The following is an 18398-nucleotide window of genomic DNA, read 5'->3' on the forward strand; positions in this document are numbered from 1 at the left end:
GGAAATTAAATAAATCTTAGAATCAAGACAAAGAAGACAAGCGTCCCAATGGGAGCACATGATATTTGGACCATGCAGACATGCTCAGTAAAATAGAAAATGAACAAACAACACTCACCAACTTGTTCAAATCTGTAATCCACTGGGTCAGAAAAATCCACTTGAAGACAATAAATCCAAATTTCCGATTAGAACTGGTGCAGGTACGAAGGAACTTTTGAAAACACGATGAGTGCATTGTAAAAATATCTAAAGCACTCTTTAACGTAAGAGAAAAATTAGCACCATGATTTAATAGCTGATCAATACAGAACACCACTCTCAGAAAAGCACTGACACAACACGATTCTTCAGTTTAGTTTTCGAGGAGAGAGCATTTTTCAAAAGATGCGACATCATAGATCCACAGCTTAAATAATTTCACAATTTACTCCGATTATTGATGATATTAAGGTAGCCATCGATTCTCTACCCGACGTTCCTTCCACACATGACAGGAAACATCTACAGGCACAGAGCAAATGGCACTAAGCAGCAATGTACATCTGATAAGGCAAGCTCCTGGAAGTGTCGATCTGCAAAAATACAAAGCGGGAGACAGATCATCAAATTGATCTACCTATCGTTAATGGCCGTCCTTGGAGACAGACAATAAACTACGTAACAATATATCAACCACCTTTTGATAACAAAACGAATTTAAAATGAGAGCAAGACCCTTCCTTATGGAGGGAGGGCCAAGAAACATTTAAAAACGGAACATTTTACTAGTTACAGGTCTGAGCCACTGAATAAAATACATTCCACCAGTCAATAAAATTTTAAATTTTGAATGTTGATGGATAACCTGATTGCCAGTATACATCGAGTTGAAACATCTGATACGTAGAGCGGTTCATTCTTATAGAAGCTTTCGTAAGTAGTTTCAGATAGGTACTTTAAAATTAGACACCGGTCAAATGTAGTACAAGAGAGGAAATGGGTGCAACAAAACTTTAATTGTCCTTGATTTTTTTGAAGACACAAGGAAAATGCAGGCAGTATGAGGATGTTTCAACAGACTATCTATAGTACTCGCCTGCAAGAGTTGGGAAGTTTCGACTTGTGATAAAGTTCGCGGATAATAAGATTTGCACTTAGAGAGTGCAACAGAAGATCCACCATCTTGATTCTGGTCTTTCCCTTCAATGCTAAATGGATGAAAGATTATCTCCCTTCCCACGGAAGGAGTGGATAGATTTATTAGACGTAGACTCTTCGATCAACTTCGTAACCACGGTTAGGAATAGCACATGGTAGTAAATGCATTCGCAAACCAAGAGAATAGAATTCACGATTACCTCGCTCGTTAGAAAATATCGACTGAATCGTAAATCGGCAAAGAAAATTAAACTCGAGTTACTTGATCAGTATAGCTTGACATGACAAATAATGTGTAATGTAAGTACAAGGTTACAGGCTCATACTTAGGTATGTCCGTCGTCAAGAGGTGAAAGAGAGATAATTTACCTGTGTTCGATGAAACTGAGTATAGTCAAGTAGACGCCGATGATACAATCGATTCTTCGTTAAGAATCATGAAAAGTAGATCAAATTAAGTTTTCATTTTCAAATTAACAGCATGGCATGGCTTGGCTGGCTGGGTGGATTGAACAATGGACAATGGTCCGGACTCCGGAGTTCCGAGTCCGACTTGGACATCGAACAGTTGGACGAGGGACCATTCCGCGGTTCCGCCTTTTGCCTTTTTATCGAAGTTGCGTATGAAAATGAGTGAAAATCAGCCGCTATATTGATTTAAGAGAGCCAGTTTTTGTTTTTTAATCCTTTTGAAAACATTTGCCTGATAATTATTTTGATAATAAATACAACCTTGGAAGTATCGGCAAGGAACGATTATTCCAGGAACTAGGAACATCTTCTTCACAAAAGTTAGGTTATATTTATCTCTCACATCACTTCAAGTAGTTCAAGTAAGTAATTTAATGAATAATTTTTCACTTTCACACCTTTCCCTACTTCAATTCAGCCTGATGGCATTTATCGATTCCAAATATTCAAGTTATAAATTGAGCGCCCAAATAGCTTGCCGACTGTTACCTACTGAGGTACGAGAGCTCATTCACCCGTCAATTTAATACTGACAAGGCATCCACACTGCTTATCCTCTGCCTCACTCATGAATTGGGTGGCTAATGCATTAGCGAGAACTAAAATCGCATCATCCTTAGACATTTTACCAATCGCACATCTGCAGTGCTGCGGTTGTTGCCGTAATTTTATCCCTTCAAGGTACCCACAGTCAAATCATCAGTTTGTGCATGTACCTAAAAGTCGTATGATTTTAAAATACCTCAAGAGCTTATACAAAAATGAACCGCTCTAAGTATCAGATGTTTCAACTCGATGTATACTGGCAATCAGGTTATCCATCAACATTCAAAATTTAAAATTTTATTGACTGGTGGAATGTATTTTATTCAGTGGCTCAGATCTGTAACTAGTAAAATGTTCCGTTTTTAAATGTTTCTTGGCCCTCCCTCCATAAGGAAGGGTCTTGCTCTCATTTTAAATTCGTTTTGTTATCAAAAGGTGGTTGATATATTGTTACGTAGTTTATTGTCTGTCTCCAAGGACGGCCATTAACGATAGGTAGATCAATTTGATGATCTGTCTCCCGCTTTGTATTTTTGCAGATCGACACTTCCAGGAGCTTGCCTTATCAGATGTACATTGCTGCTTAGTGCCATTTGCTCTGTGCCTGTAGATGTTTCCTGTCATGTGTGGAAGGAACGTCGGGTAGAGAATCGATGGCTACCTTAATATCATCAATAATCGGAGTAAATTGTGAAATTATTTAAGCTGTGGATCTATGATGTCGCATCTTTTGAAAAATGCTCTCTCCTCGAAAACTAAACTGAAGAATCGTGTTGTGTCAGTGCTTTTCTGAGAGTGGTGTTCTGTATTGATCAGCTATTAAATCATGGTGCTAATTTTTCTCTTACGTTAAAGAGTGCTTTAGATATTTTTACAATGCACTCATCGTGTTTTCAAAAGTTCCTTCGTACCTGCACCAGTTCTAATCGGAAATTTGGATTTATTGTCTTCAAGTGGATTTTTCTGACCCAGTGGATTACAGATTTGAACAAGTTGGTGAGTGTTGTTTGTTCATTTTCTATTTTATTGAGTAAGTATGTCTGCATGACAGATGTCATCCATTATTACTTTGCATGATGCATATTTAGCTGAAAGATTCTCTTTACACATGCCTAGTGGAAGATACATGTGTGTTTAGAACTGCTAACATGCGAACTTTGAAAAACTACGCTGCTATGATATAGAAAATCCTACAAGTCCAAGAAGGTCTATGCGCTGATATCAATTACATACTGACATATACCCGTCAAACAAGTTCCCATGGCCGTCATAGATGGCCTGCCCACAAAGTATGTCTGAAAGGGTGGCCCTAATTTTCATCAAGGAGCTTTGAGTACACCATGTACTTTTTAAAATTATTGTGCTTATTATTGCTTTCACTTGAGTGTAGATATAAGTACACACTAAGCTTTTATCCATCACATATTTTGGCACATTTCTTTAATTATTGAGCTTCATAAAATTTCAGGTACTTGATTTTCAGGGGCTGAGATCGAAATCATATCATTAAAAAAAATCGGTTCCAGCAATTCTTTTCAAATTCTTTACAAAAAAATTTAGAAGATTTAATAACTGAAGATAAAACATAACATGCTAAACACTACCTTCTGATGAAAAAGTACTTAAGTGATGACCAAAATTGAGACTTTTTTCGATCACCCTGATATGGGGATCTTCTTCACCTCCTGTCTAAACATACGCCTGAGAAGAAAAAATTTGACTGCTAATGCAACCCGCAACAATGATCGTATAGCTCTTCTTTCGGTTTTTTTCCTTTTTCCCTTCATCTCCCCCCCCCTTCCATAACCTAAGATTTTTCCTTTTCATGTCATAATGAGCCCATAGCACAGAAGTTTTAAAAAATGATTGGAATTCACGAAATTTCATTTTATGAAGTTACATATAAAATCTTGCATATCTGGTTTGAACCGTATACCGAGTATAATTCCTTGGCAAGCACCTTGCGGAGCGCCTTCAACATCGTAGTTATGCTTCAAACGCGACACTCACGCTCCGATGTGTAATTTTCGCATGTTGCGCATGTCGGAGCGTATGTCCAGTTTAGAATTGCCCAAAAATTGAAAGATTTTAAAGCCGCGAAATTCATGTTTAAATCCGCAATTTTTATTTCCATGCCGAACTGAGAAGGGGATTTTTAATTCCATGAAGGCTTGATGGAAATGACTTGGTTTCCGTGTGAGTTGCATGGAAGTGTTATGAGTTCCATGTCGAGCTCACAAGGAAATATTTTCATTTCCATGAAGACTTGATGGAAATGACTCGGTTTCCGTGTGAGTTGCATGGAAACGTTATGATTTCCATGTCGAGCTCACAAGGAAATGTTTTCATTTCCATGACGGCTTGATGGAAATGACTTGGTTTCCATGTGAGTTTCATGGAAACGTTATGATTTCCATGTCGAAGGACATGGAAGTCAGACGATTTCCATGAAATCACATGGAAATCGGGTCATTTCCACGTGAATCCACATGGAACATTTTTAGCAGGGCCTGTTGCCTCTCTTTCTCCGCCTTCTCTCTTTCTTCTTCCCTTCTTCATTTCTGCCTCATCTCCTGATTCTGCCTCTTTTTCCTCCGGTTTTTATTGCGTCATTCTCTCTTCTTTTTCTTCTTTTTCTTTCATCTTAGAGGTGTAAGTAACCATAGTCGCTAGGACGCCGCTCAGAAATAAGTGGCTTTTGCCTCCACTCATCTGACATATATCATAATAACGAGTTGTAAGACTTAAATCTGACACGCGATGGTTAATGATTCTCTTAATAATTTGCTTCATTCTTCTTTTTCAGTTTTAAATTTATAGACTTCGACCTAACGGATGATGATACGTGTAGAGCAACCATTAGAATGTTCCTTCAATGCAACTTGGTCCAACAGTTTCACATTCCTTACGAGGTGAGTGAAATATCCAAGTGGTTGATAATCACATGTTCCTTGTCTAATGAAAATGTGTTTTTAAAAGTATTTACTCTCCATACGAAAACACACGCCCTGAGAAAATATTTTAAAATAACGCGAGCATGAGAGATCATTTTCAATAGAATTTGACAACGAGCCTCTGATTTTTTTCTCTTTTTTTCCAGAACAGTTTTGAAAGTAGGTCACCAAATTAATAAAACATTGCGTTGTCACTTTTTCAACAGGTCTTGTGTCGCTGGGTTCTAAGTGTGAAAAAGAACTACAGGCCGGTGAAATACCATAACTGGAGGCACGCTCTGAATGTTGCTCAAACCATGTTCGCCATGCTGAAGACCGGAAAAATGGAGAGATTCATGACTGATCTCGAGGTGAATACCCTTTTAGAAAATCACAAGGGAAAAAATGGAATGCTGAATTAACAATAAATTGTTAAAAAAGTGTCCGCCATGTTTCAACGTAGATTTTACCATAAAAAATGCTAATTTAACCACCCTCGTGGTTAAATTAGCTTTCCACTATTGTAAAATGTAGGTACATCTGAAACATGTCAGATATATTTTTTAAAAATGTTATTGTTAAGTCAGCAATCCATTTTTCCCGTACAATTTTAGGCTTTTAATTTTCTACCTCATAATTAAATGACGTTATTTAAGTTTTCGCCTCTAAAGTAATTTTAATGGGCCATATGACAAGGTCTAAACTAGGTCACGTCTTTTCTCTTCAAACTTGACCAAAATCAAAGCTCTTGAAAAAGAGACAAAAATCATAATCAATTTTTCAAAACACGAATAAAACCGAGTTGGAAGAAACCATTGTATGCATCATCTTTCGCTTGTCATCAGTGCGCAATGATGCGAATCAAACGCAATTTCGTTGATCGGAAGTTCGTATTGCCTGGATGCAACTATTCGAGCGCAACGGTTGTTATTGTTGCATGCGATTAAATGAAGGCGTTTCGTCTTCGCTTGACTGCAGAGCAATGCACGCTGAAGCTTTTGGTCTCAACCAACAGAGCCCAATGGGGCAGCTCTCGGTATCTTCATCGATTTAATGCTGTTGGCAACCACATGCACACTGCCGTGCTAAGGAAAAACGTCTTATAAACCTTCAGGCGCTGTCCAATTTCCTTAGATAAAACGCGAGTTTCCTGGTGAATGAATTGATATTTTCCTCCCAATGTTTCAGATAATTTTTTTCGCACTTTCACCTGTAGTTCCTGAAAACTTCAAGGAGAAATATTCATAACTTTTCTGAAAAATAAACATCTTACCGAAGCACATGTTGGCAACTCTTGAATGTTCATACGGCGTTCTTCCTTAGCACAGCAGTACAGCTGACCAAACATTAAGAATCACCACGAAATCGGGGGATCGGTCCGTTGCAAACATGAGATTTTTTCGCTTTTCTCTTAAATTTTTTAAATATTTTTTGATGGTAGCTAATGCGTGATTTTATTTCCCTTCTTTTATCTGTAAGAATTCATCGTCACCTTTTTAATTTATTATTTTAAATCATCGTTTACCTATATTTTTTTTCATTCTGAAACTGAACCAACTGATGACATTTACAGATATTGGGTTTGTTAGTGGCTTGCCTGTGCCACGACTTGGATCATCGGGGAACAAACAACGCCTTCCAAACGAAAACTGAGTCGCCTCTTGCTATCCTCTACACAACAAGCACGATGGAACATCATCATTTCGACCAGTGCGTCATGATTCTTAACAGTGACGGCAATAATATTTTCCAGGTAATTTCTAATCCTTCAAATATATTCATGTAGGTCTAGATAGACAGTGAAGGTTGATAGATAACATGTGCAATTCTCTACAGCTTCCACTGAGAGTCTACACTGAAAAAAATGGTTGTGTGGTGAGAGTACATACTGCTCGCACATACGGTCCGGCTTTAACGACTAGATCAGAGATGTGCCTTAAACATGTCGCGTATGGAGAAGCATGTGTATGAACTTACCGTTCATACGGTATAGACGCTGGGTCCATACGGTATGGACTTAGAGTACACACTCTTCGTATGTAATATTTGTTCATACTAAAATGAACTCTATCTCTATTCATAGGTTGGCATCAAATTGTTCACAGTCCGTATGTGGACCCGACCCAAAATTAATGAAGCGTGGGTGCATACATTTTTTTTCAGTGTTCTGCACCCAATAGATACAGCTGTGTGAATAGATTTTTTAGGGGTGAAATGGTACAGATGAACAACAACAACGAATCGGCGACCACCGACATTGACCGGCATGCACCTTGGTTACCTGAGGTTGTCGTTCGTTTATAGTGACCAGTAGCGATCCTTGAAAGCTGGTAAAATTGTTTTTTCTCCATTGACATGTATGTTAAACAATCGATTCTTGGTGAGGCAACTTGCCTCAACTGAAATCGATATTTTTAAAAGAATTAATAGAGGAAAAACAAAGTTGCTAACTTGTAAAATCGTCTCTGCCTGCGACTAGAAAACTGCCCCCTTCTCCCCCCCGGCGGAAAATTTGAAAAAGCGTGTTTCAAATTACGCAAGTGCGCACGAAGGGGTGAGTTTCAGACTTTTTTAAGGTTACAATTGTGATTTTATTGCCATTTTATTCCTAGAATGTATATTCACACAGCTAGGTATATTTTTTGCAAGCAACAGACCCTTTGTTGAGGTGTGTGAGCTTGAAGGGCCTCTATTTTGCCTGTCTCTGCCCGAAAGGGGCTAACATTTTGACTCATATTCATACTCTTTTCTGCAAAAGGCACAAAGTAAGTGTAAGTGTATTAGTGTAAGGCTTAAAAAAAATGCTGGCTTCATCTTACTCAAAAATTTGAGCTCGCGAGGATGGCAATCGCAAATACAAAAACTTTGTCAATAAATGAAGACATTTTTAACAAAATTTCTCCGTGCAGAAGATAATACAAGTTAGTACTACCACAATCCTCTGAAAATATAATTAAAATTGTCTAACGCAGTAAATAACTTAGTATTATATCAAACTTTTATAAGTTTCCCCGGAAAAATAATTGTTAGGAGTTATCCCCAAGAAATGTGGTACTACCCTACATTGTTGGCTGATGTGGATATTTCTAGTTAACGTTGATAGTACTGCAACTCAAGTTAGGGTAGTGCCACAACATTTGGGTTAGTGACCTAATTTATTGGGGTACAACCACAAATAATTGGAAATGGGACTGATCCCTTCCCTCTTTTTATCCGTGTAGAAACTAGGTTTACACCCACCTGTAATTGATATAGATCATTTGGACGTGTTTCTATCAAACGGAACTATGTGCAATATGACGTGAGCCCTGTTATGCATACATGCTTATGGGTCTCAGGGCTCATGTCTTGATGCACATAGTTCCGTTTGGTAGAAATACGTCCATTTGGTATGCACTACTCAGCCCTTCTGACAATAAAAAAAAATCTTTTTGCAGGCCTTATCTACAGAAGATTACCGAACTGTGATGAAGATTGTAGAGAATTCAATTCTCTCTACAGACTTAGCAATGTACTTTAAGAAAAAATCGTTATTCATGGAGTTGGTCGAGAACGGCGAATTTGACTGGCAAAGTGAAAGCAAGAAAGAGAGTAAGTTTTTCAACATTATAATTTTAACTAACCTTTGATTCCTAACTAACCAACCTAACTAATTTTGACATATTTGTTTTCGCCGTTATAAATGTGCATTTACAAATAAAATAAATTATTATTATTATTATTATTATTATTATTATTATTATTATTATTATTATAATAAATGATCAGCAATTTTAAGGAAGAATTGTGACACAAATTTTGATGTATACAGAGTAAAATAAGAGTATAAAAATTCATCACGTTGAATTACTTTAATCAATACTGTGCAAGGAAAGGGAGGGAAAAGATGTTTCGCCTTTCCATACATAACATTTAAAAAAGTACTCATTCAAAACTGAGTGTAGATAAGAGCAGGACAGATTTGCTCAAACTAGGACTTTAATATATCATTCGCTGTTAATTCCGTGAAATAATGGTCTCCCATTCTGCCGCATGCTAAGGAAAAACGCCGTATGAACTTTCAGGCGTTGCCAAATTTCCTTTGATAACACACGAATCTCCTGATAAACTTATGAATATTTCATTTCAATTTTTTCAAATCATTTTGTTCACAATTTCTCCTGAACTTCCTGAAAATGTAAAGGATCCTCTCTTAGGAATGAACTTTTCTAAGATCTTTCCTTAAGCATGAACATTTCATGGGAGGAAATTTGGCAACTCTCGAAGGTTCATAGGGCGTTTTTCCTTAGCACGACAGCATCCTCTTGCGCAGGTGTGCGTACACACATACACATGTGTTAAGTCAATATACAAAGTGAGGAGCCATTCATTACCACTACATACCATGTGTCACGGCTATAGTTCTCTATAGTAGATTAAAATGTTGTTCGTTACGTTTTTTTAACAGTTTTGTGTGGAATTCTCATGACTGCCTGCGACGTTGGGGCGATTGCAAAACCGTGGGAAGTTCAACACAAGATGGCAAAGTTGGTTGCAGATGAATTCTTCGACCAGGGAGATCTCGAAAAATTGCAGCTCAACCAGCAGCCAATGGTAGGTGCACGCCCCGCGTATTGATTCTATCATAGTTAATGGAGCGATATAAGCGTACGTGTGACTATCGAATAGATATAACTATTCGTGCTCTTTGGTGAATTCGCTGACTACGTTGCGAAAGTGAAGGCAAATCTCAAATCTATACTATCTTTCCATTGGTCCACAACTTTGTCCATCCGTTCCGTTACCGCAAGTGGAATGATATGAACTGTAAACGAGAGGGCTTATGGAGATACACTATTTCGACGGTGAAACTACCAAACCACGTATCTCGGTTTGCGACGTCGCAGACTTCCTGTCATACTTTTTTTTTTTAAATGAAAAACTACTTAACATCCAGTCTTGAAAATTTCTGTGATTTTTCCTCTTTGTGCGGAGAAAATTCCGTGAAAATTTCAAGGAATGATATTGATTTGGTCTACTTCAAAAAAAAAAAAAATGTGAGCGTAGATTTTTAAACACCGCAAACGAGATACGTGGTTTGGTAGTTTCACCGTCGTTATGGAGATACACTATTCGCTTTATTTGCTCTCCATGGTGGATTTGCCTCCTATAGGCTGAAACTGAAGGCAAATTTCAAATAGTCTAGTAACAAACAGAATCTTGCACCGTTTATTCATTCTCTTAAGGTATGGAGTTATTAGTTATAAGGTATAAGTATAAGCTTGTATAAGTTTTTATGTGTATAAGTTTTTATTTACGGTCTGTTACAGGCTATGATGGACAGGGAACGAAAAGACGAACTGCCAAAAATGCAAGTCGGGTTCATTGACTTAATATGCCTTCCTCTATATAAGGTACCTCCCATTTATTACGTATCTCTCTTCTTGCATTCCTTGCTCGATTTAAAGTTAGCGATGATGCTTACACATTAGAACATGGCGACAAAATATTTCAGAGAAACGTGATGTGTCTCCAAAACTAGTTGAAATTTTTGAGGGGAAATCTTGTCATTTCAGAGGGTTTCTTGTTTCTAGTTTGCAAAAATTATGACGGACATATTCTCAGCAAAATAACTATTGGAAGTAAATTATCTATCGTATGGCTTTAACCGGCGACTTTTCATCCTGGTAAAATTGAGTCATAACAACCATGTCACTGTGACGTCACATTTCTAGATGGAGAAAATCAAAATTTTGTCAGTCTGACGTCACTTTGACTTCACTTCGACGTCGTTTGATGTCACTTTGATATCACACTGCTTCATGAAAAACGCTGGAGTTGTCATCATAAAGTCAGAGTGATGTCATAATCAGCCACTTATCACTTTTAATTTACCAATTACAGGTTTTATCGGAGACTTTCCCTTGGATACAACCACTGTATGAAGGAACAATGGAAAATCGTAGACACTGGCAAGATTTGGCGGAAAAAGTCGAGATGGGCCTTACTTGGATCGACCATGATGTCATCGAAAAGCCAGTTGAAGAATTTTCTTGTAAGTGGCATCTTGAGAAAATAACATTTCCAGTTCGATTGTAACGTCACTGTAAAAAAACTCTGTCACCGTGAGAGGGAGGGTGCGTACGTGCGTGTTCAGGTGCTATCAAAGATGTTTTCATTACTTTGCTTAAAAGAACTCGTTAAAGTCATGGTAACCTCAGAGTAAATTTAGCAACTCATAGAAACTGTTTTTCATCAGGAAGTTCGGAAAGGGTACCGGCTTATGCAGTTCTCACAGTTTATTCTCTTAAAAACCCTGCCTCTCACAACATGTTCCTCCACCCTAAGAGTTAAAAAGAGGGTTATTCAAAATCGGCGATTTTACCCAACGCTTGGATTTTGCCCGGAGTTGGATATGTTGTTCCCTATCACAAGACACGCCTTTTTCCGGCATTGGCAAGTTCACCCGAAATTTTTTCCCGCGCGCTACAGCGTTGCCAAGTTGAAAACAGGCAAATTCCGTAAGTGGCATCAAAATTGAGCTATGAAGTTGCGGTTTTAACGAAAATTCTCTAAAAATTACGCACTTTTAGGATATGACCATGTTTTTAATGTCGCATTAATTTTAACATGCATTATTGCCAAATTTCCGATTTTTAAATTCGACAAATGCTACATATTCGCAAATACCCAAAAAAGCTATCTTCAAATTTGAATAAAAAGTTGTCTAATCGATAGTTCGTTCGATTCCGCATCCATCGATATATTATAGCTCGCTGGGAAACTTTTGGTTCGCGAGATATCATCATTTTTGTGAACAGCTTTATGGAGCGACGACGCTTTTTGAGTCCGGCGGATAGAAATTTTAGCCTCCAAAAACACCGGGTAGCATTAATTCCATGGTTTCCTATGTAATTTTTGGCGCTGAATCCGAATTTGACCATTTCATAAAAAAATTGTCACCAAGATGTTGCCAAATTTGGCAAAAATTGCTTAAAATCGGCCTTTTTGGCGGATTGTAGCCTGTGACTTGCCAGGAGTTGATCAGACGACAAAATTGGTTATTTCCACAGTTAAAACTCGTTAAACTATCTACAAGCTGAGTCAAATTCTTTCTGCTCACGGTAAAATTAAACGCGCGACAAGCAGCAAACTGAAAAAAAGACACCAAAATTGGCGCTTTTTGCGGTTTTTGTCGTAAGTTTCTTGTTTTCCGATTAAGAGAATGTTTCTTAGGAAAATCCTAATTACGCCGAGTGTAACGACAAACTATTGTATTGTTACATATATAGATAAAGAGCCGCTTTAACAGCGGTCTCTCGGGCCCCGCGACGCCTAACCGCCATAGTCCCTTGTCCACCCACAGGTCCTCAGTAATTTAGAGCGCCCTTGTTCCTTTTTAAGCCCCTTATTGTCCTTTCCTGGGCGTCTTCTTCAGTTTGGTGTCGTTACTTTTTTCTATTAAACTCCATTATCTCAGAATTATAAAATAAAATTGTATTCTAAATATAGGGTAATGAATAATAACGGTCAAATACCGCCAAAATTCAACGATTTGTACGTAATTTTGGCAATATTGCAATGCGTCTAGTCTTGTTTTAATGAAGTCTGTCTGAGGAGTACATTTTATTCATTAATTTTTAACAGAAAATTTTCCATTATTGTTTCAAAATGTGGTTTATTGACACGATTCGATAAAACTCACTATTTTATGAATTTTTCCTCTCTGAACTAAATACCCTAGTTATTAGTATATATCTAAGTTGAAAATTAAATTATTCTACAGAAGTGTATTATTTTGCAAGAGAGATACATTTATAAAATTTAAAAATAAGAGGTGAACAAAGAATATAGGACAATAATATCGAAAAAACCAGCGAAAATTAAAGTATTTTGTTTAAGCTTGGCAACATTGGACTATGTTCGATCTTATTTTATTGTTCAATTTTATTAAATTCTGCTCATGTTGTTCATTAGTATAGTCAAGAAACATTCTCTTAATCGGAAAACAAGAAACTTACGACAAAAACCGCAAAAAGCGCCAATTTTGGTGTCTTTTTTTCAGTTTGCTGCTTGTCGCGCGTTTAATTTTACCGTGAGCAGAAAGAATTTGACTCAGCTTGTAGATAGTTTAACGAGTTTTAACTGTGGAAATAACCAATTTTGTCGTCTGATCAACTCCTGGCAAGTCACAGGCTACAATCCGCCAAAAAGGCCGATTTTAAGCAATTTTTGCCAAATTTGGCAACATCTTGGTGACAATTTTTTTATGAAATGGTCAAATTCGGATTCAGCGCCAAAAATTACATAGGAAACCATGGAATTAATGCTACCGGTGTTTTTGGAGGCTAAAATTTCTATCCGCCCGGACTCAAAAAGCGTCGTCGCTCCATAAAGCTGTTCACAAAAATGATGATATCTCGCGAACCAAAAGTTTCCCAGCGAGCTATAATATATCGATGGATGCGGAATCGAACGAACTATCGATTAGACAACTTTTTATTCAAATTTGAAGATAGCTTTTTTGGGTATTTGCGAATATGTAGCATTTGTCGAATTTAAAAATCGGAAATTTGGCAATAATGCATGTTAAAATTAATGCGACATTAAAAACATGGTCATATCCTAAAAGTGCGTAATTTTTAGAGAATTTTCGTTAAAACCGCAACTTCATAGCTCAATTTTGATGCCACTTACGGAATTTGCCTGTTTTCAACTTGGCAACGCTGTAGCGCGCGGGAAAAATTTCGGGTGAACTTGCCAATGCCGGAAAAAGGCGTGTCTTGTGATAGGGAACAACATATCCAACTCCGGGCAAAATCCAAGCGTTGGGTAAAATCGCCGATTTTGAATAACCCTCTTTGGGTGTTCGTGATTTTAAAATTTGAATAATTTTTAACAATTTATTAACGAATTGAGAAATGGTGACTTATCTACCACAGACATTGATGCTATTGATTACCACACTTTGAAAACAAACCTCTGAGGCTTCCTTTCATACCCGACCGAATTTGTATCCCTTTTTCTCATAAATTTCCATTCCATTTGGACGCTGCTCAGCTGATCTGGATGCAAAAGACATCGAGTTCACGGTCACAACGTTGAACTGTGTTCATTCTCTAGAAAAAAGAACACCAGAAAGGGTAAGTGAAAGATTTGATTTTCCAGTTTCTGGGGATAAAATCAGATAATGCTCATCGTGCAGAAGGCCGGATTTACCCACTTGCCGCCCATGGGCCGCCTGTATTTTGCCGCCCCCTTGTCGTTCGTTTTAAAACATCAATAAAAACCATCAAGTGAATGTGCCAGAGGGGGGAGGGGGTGCGCATTAAATGTGTTTACTCGTGTTGGGCTCATTTTTTGTGGAAGCCGTGTCAACACTAGCAGAATTTCACGGAACTTTGAGCAAAAGTTAAGTTACGTAAACTTATCTCCATCTGGACAAAGCCTTCCATTTGTAAGAAATGAACGAAAAAATTATGAAAGAACAAACATAATTGTAGTTTAATATAATGTCAACTTCCACCGCCGCACTGTGTTTGGCACAATGCGTGAAGTATTCTTACAGTATTGTAGGCGCTATGCGTTTCACGCCAACCGCTGCTGACCGCTGACCGTACTGTGATTGACGCAATGCGAGAAGTATTCATGCAGTCTGGCAGGCGCTAATTTGTGTTACATGCCAACCGCCGCGCCGAGGGCTTCTCCTTTTCATCTCAAGTCCTCGCTCTGCACTTCGGAGCGGCTCCAGGCCAAATTGCGTGTTTGGTTTCTCTCTTAACTCGATTAATTAAAGGTGCTGTCTCTTGTATCATCGAAAGACGACAAAATTAGATATTACTTTACTCTCAGGAGATGAGAGATTTTGTCGCCTTCTCTCGTTTTTTAAATCCGATTTTTATTTATACCTATATTTTAAAAAATTGCAAAATTTGCCGCCATGGGGCAAGGCCAATGTGCCCCCCCCCCCCCCCCCTGTATCCGGCCTGATCGTTCACCGAGCCAAATATCTACATCCTTTTTGCGGGTTCCTACGTCCTTTTTGAGGTTGTTTCAGGGTTTAAAGATAGAAATTGCCATTTCATTCCGTATTATCCATTGGACTTTCGCCATTTTTATCCAATAGATGTGCGTATATAGCAGGAGTCCAAAAATGAAAATTAGGTCTTTGAAATAGTGGGTCACTAAACCATGTGACCGAATTTTGACTTGTAAATATGTTTCCTGAAGCTAGATGACGTGTAGAACTTGATACGCACATTAAATTCGTGAAAAAAAAAAAAAAAAATCAGAAACTGGAGTTATGCAACTCTAAAAGCGCATCTTTTCTGCAAAATTTTCTTATTGTAAAATCTACATTGAAATATGTTGGACACCTTATTTACTAAATTGTTAAAGGGTCAGTTGCGCTGGTAACAAAATTGTGTTTTGATGTTTCATTCCCGTAGATTAGCTAAAAAAAAAGAAGATCCGTCTGAGCAGCAACTTTCTACGTTGAATATTAACCGATATATCGTCCTTTGAAAAGTCGGGTATATACTGCCGAGGTTGATAACGTCATAAATTGAGTTTTTAAAGACGTTACATCTCAGTTAATATTCAACGTAGAAAGTTGATGTTCGGAGAGTTCCTATTCTTTATAGCTAATCTGCAAGAGTCAAGTATCAACACGGAAAAAACGGCTGTAGCGGTGGGCCCTACACTGTAGAGCTGGGCACTAAACTGGTTTAGGTCAAATGGAGCCACCTACTCCGAGTAGTGCTGGACACTAAACAGTTCGAGGACTAAGGAAATTGTAGCGTCCAACCCTACAGTGATTTTGGCGAGCGTAAAATATGAAACGCCTCCGCCTTTAATTAAACCCGGGTCTCGCTGGTGGAAGACCAGCAGCCGGATTGTTGAAACTTTAACTGGCTATGTCGGCACGATAAGACAAGACATAGCCCTATCTGCCCCATGTAATACATCGATTTTCGATTCTTGTCGTGCCGACATAAATTTCAACAATCAGGCTGCAGTGCGTTACCACCTGGCTGTGGCGGCATATAAATCAGGTGGGTGAATTTACACCTGTTAAGCGCAACTGCGTCTCGCGGCATCTGATTGGCACTACTGGTGTTCAGTGCCCACCTCTACTGCATTCCTGTGTTGAGCTGTACAGCGCTTAGACGCCAGCCCTCAACTGCTCACCACAAAACGGCCAGTAGTGCTCAGCACTAATTTTGTTTTTTCCGTGAAGACACGATTCTGACACCAGCGCAACCGACCCGATCGGCAGTTTCATTTTTTCCTTGTCAAGTTAGAGAATAAAAGGTTTAGTGACTATTGGACTTGCGCCCTTTGGAAACTATTGTATTGATTTAGACATTCGCTTGTATTCCAGATCGCTGACGGAGACTCGATGAGCCTGGTCTCAGCGTCGACGGTGCTGGGGCACGGGCGGAACGGCGGTGGTACCCGGTTCGCGAGCCTGCGGAAGTCGAAGGCCTTCGGGAAGACGGTGCGGGAGCGGTTCTCCCGCTCGCTGTACCAGCAGGCGCAGGCGCAGGCGCAGTCCTCCGGCTCGGGGCTGGGCCAGGCGGCGTCGCCGTCCAAGGAGCACATGAGCGAATCCGTCTCGAACCAGGACTCCCTCTTCTCGCAGACCTCGAGCAGCACCCGCTCCACCGACAAACTCGCCGCCGCCTCCGCCGCCATCCCCGAAGACGAGGAGAAACCCCACGAGACCAAACCGCCCCCCAAGGCCAAGTCCAAGATATGCCGCATCATTTGAAACTAATCCAGGCACCCTAGTTATCTCTTTACCATATCGACGGTGTAAGTCGGCAATCGCATAACTCGGTTTGCGACGTCGCAGACTTCCTATCATACGTTATTTTTTAAACGGAAAACTACTCAACGGCAATTCTTTCAAACTGCCGTGATTTTTCTTCTCTGTGCGAAGAAAATTCTGCAAAAACTTCAAGGAGGGATGCCAATTTGTTCTTCTTTAAAAAAATAACAAAGAGGCGGAGATTTTCAGACACCGCAAACGAGTTGTGTGATTGCAGACTTTCACCGTCGGTATATATTACTTCCTCGAGTTAGAGTCCCTTTACACCCAGAGTTAAGACAACTCACTTTTGGTTGGGCCAGGGTTGCGCTGAAAGTGGCCTAAAAAAAAAAATTCTGATTGGTTCTCGCTCATGGAGGCCGAAACGAGTGCACCAAGATGGCGGTACCTTGAATGTGAACAAGAATAATGAAAATATTACCTAATTGTGGTTTATTAAGAGTAAATTGTTATTGCCATCGGTCCAAAATGAAAATAGATTAAGAAATTATTCACAAACCAATCTCATTTTCTTTTTAATTGATCAATTTGTTGATGTTGTTGTTTTTGTGTGACAGACATCGCAGGATTCCTGATCCTTATTCCTCAATATCGTTCGTTTGGGTGCACTCGTTTCGGCCTCCATGGCCAGCCAAGGCCGGCTGCCAGTCAGCTGATAATCGAGTTGTCTTAACTCTGGGTATAAAGGGACTCTACCTTTTGTTACTTTCATTAACTCATTTCAGTTGACCTCCCGGAACTTTTCTTCGCAAAACGATTCTTGTGAGTCAAATGTAACCCCGGCTAAGAGGGAGGAAATTTTATTGATTTTAAAACATTAATTTTTAGTTTTCCTATAAGTCTGCAGCCGGTAATTTAACAATTTATTCCGTTATTGTTTGTTAGATTTGAACTTTAAAAGTTTTCTGTAGACTTTATCTGGTAAAATTTAAATCTTACTCCAAAAAGTAAAATGTTCGAGTAACATTAAGTACCTAATGCATAACGCCGGAGGTGCGAAGCGCTTCGGTGAGTTGCAGCACGAAGTGGTCAGGGGGCGTACCCCATACTCAAAATGAAATAAAGCTGATAGGTAACGATTTATGTTCTGGAGTAAGTTTTTGTTTTCTTCTTTTGAAATTTAAGGCACCATAAATGGATCAAAAAACTCATTTTAGACCCAAACATTGCTCACCCCCCTTTTTATCCTTTTTATTCTTTGCTGTAGTCTGAAATTTAGCTGGACGTCGTGGATGAATAACAAAAAATCCTCTTATTTCATTCCCTCCTATGAATAGTAATAATCTTAGTAAGTCTTCATGAGCAATAATTTTCATTTTAATCATTTTCTAAATCGTTCGTTTACATTTTTTTGCTGAAGCACTCAGTGTAGATTTCAAGTCCTTAACTTAGCTTCCCCGATTTCAGTTACCTTCAATTTAAAGTAGATTATGACTTCTCTTTTTTATCGTGATAAGTAATGTAAAAATAGTATTTTATATTCAGGAGTACCTGGG

At 38.8% G+C, this 18398-nt stretch overlaps 1 protein-coding gene across 1 annotated transcript in view; it reads left to right on the forward strand.

The window, feature by feature from the left end:
- LOC109039018 (cGMP-specific 3',5'-cyclic phosphodiesterase) overlaps positions 1–17710 on the forward strand; it is a gene marked incomplete at its 5' end in the record, with an annotated part of 94936 nt that extends 77226 nt beyond the window's left edge. The window contains 9 exons of the mRNA XM_019054340.2: positions 4964–5069; positions 5318–5461; positions 6664–6843; positions 8528–8681; positions 9538–9683; positions 10400–10483; positions 10974–11124; positions 14130–14212; positions 16453–17710. Of these exons, the coding sequence (XP_018909885.2) occupies positions 4964–5069; positions 5318–5461; positions 6664–6843; positions 8528–8681; positions 9538–9683; positions 10400–10483; positions 10974–11124; positions 14130–14212; positions 16453–16842 (1438 nt within the window). The remainder of the gene's footprint in view (positions 1–4963; positions 5070–5317; positions 5462–6663; positions 6844–8527; positions 8682–9537; positions 9684–10399; positions 10484–10973; positions 11125–14129; positions 14213–16452) is intronic.
- Positions 17711–18398: the final 688 nt, after the last annotated feature.

This window comes from Bemisia tabaci, chromosome 9 (genome assembly GCF_918797505.1).
Source record: "Bemisia tabaci chromosome 9, PGI_BMITA_v3".
NCBI classification, from domain to species: Eukaryota; Metazoa; Arthropoda; class Insecta; order Hemiptera; family Aleyrodidae; genus Bemisia; species Bemisia tabaci.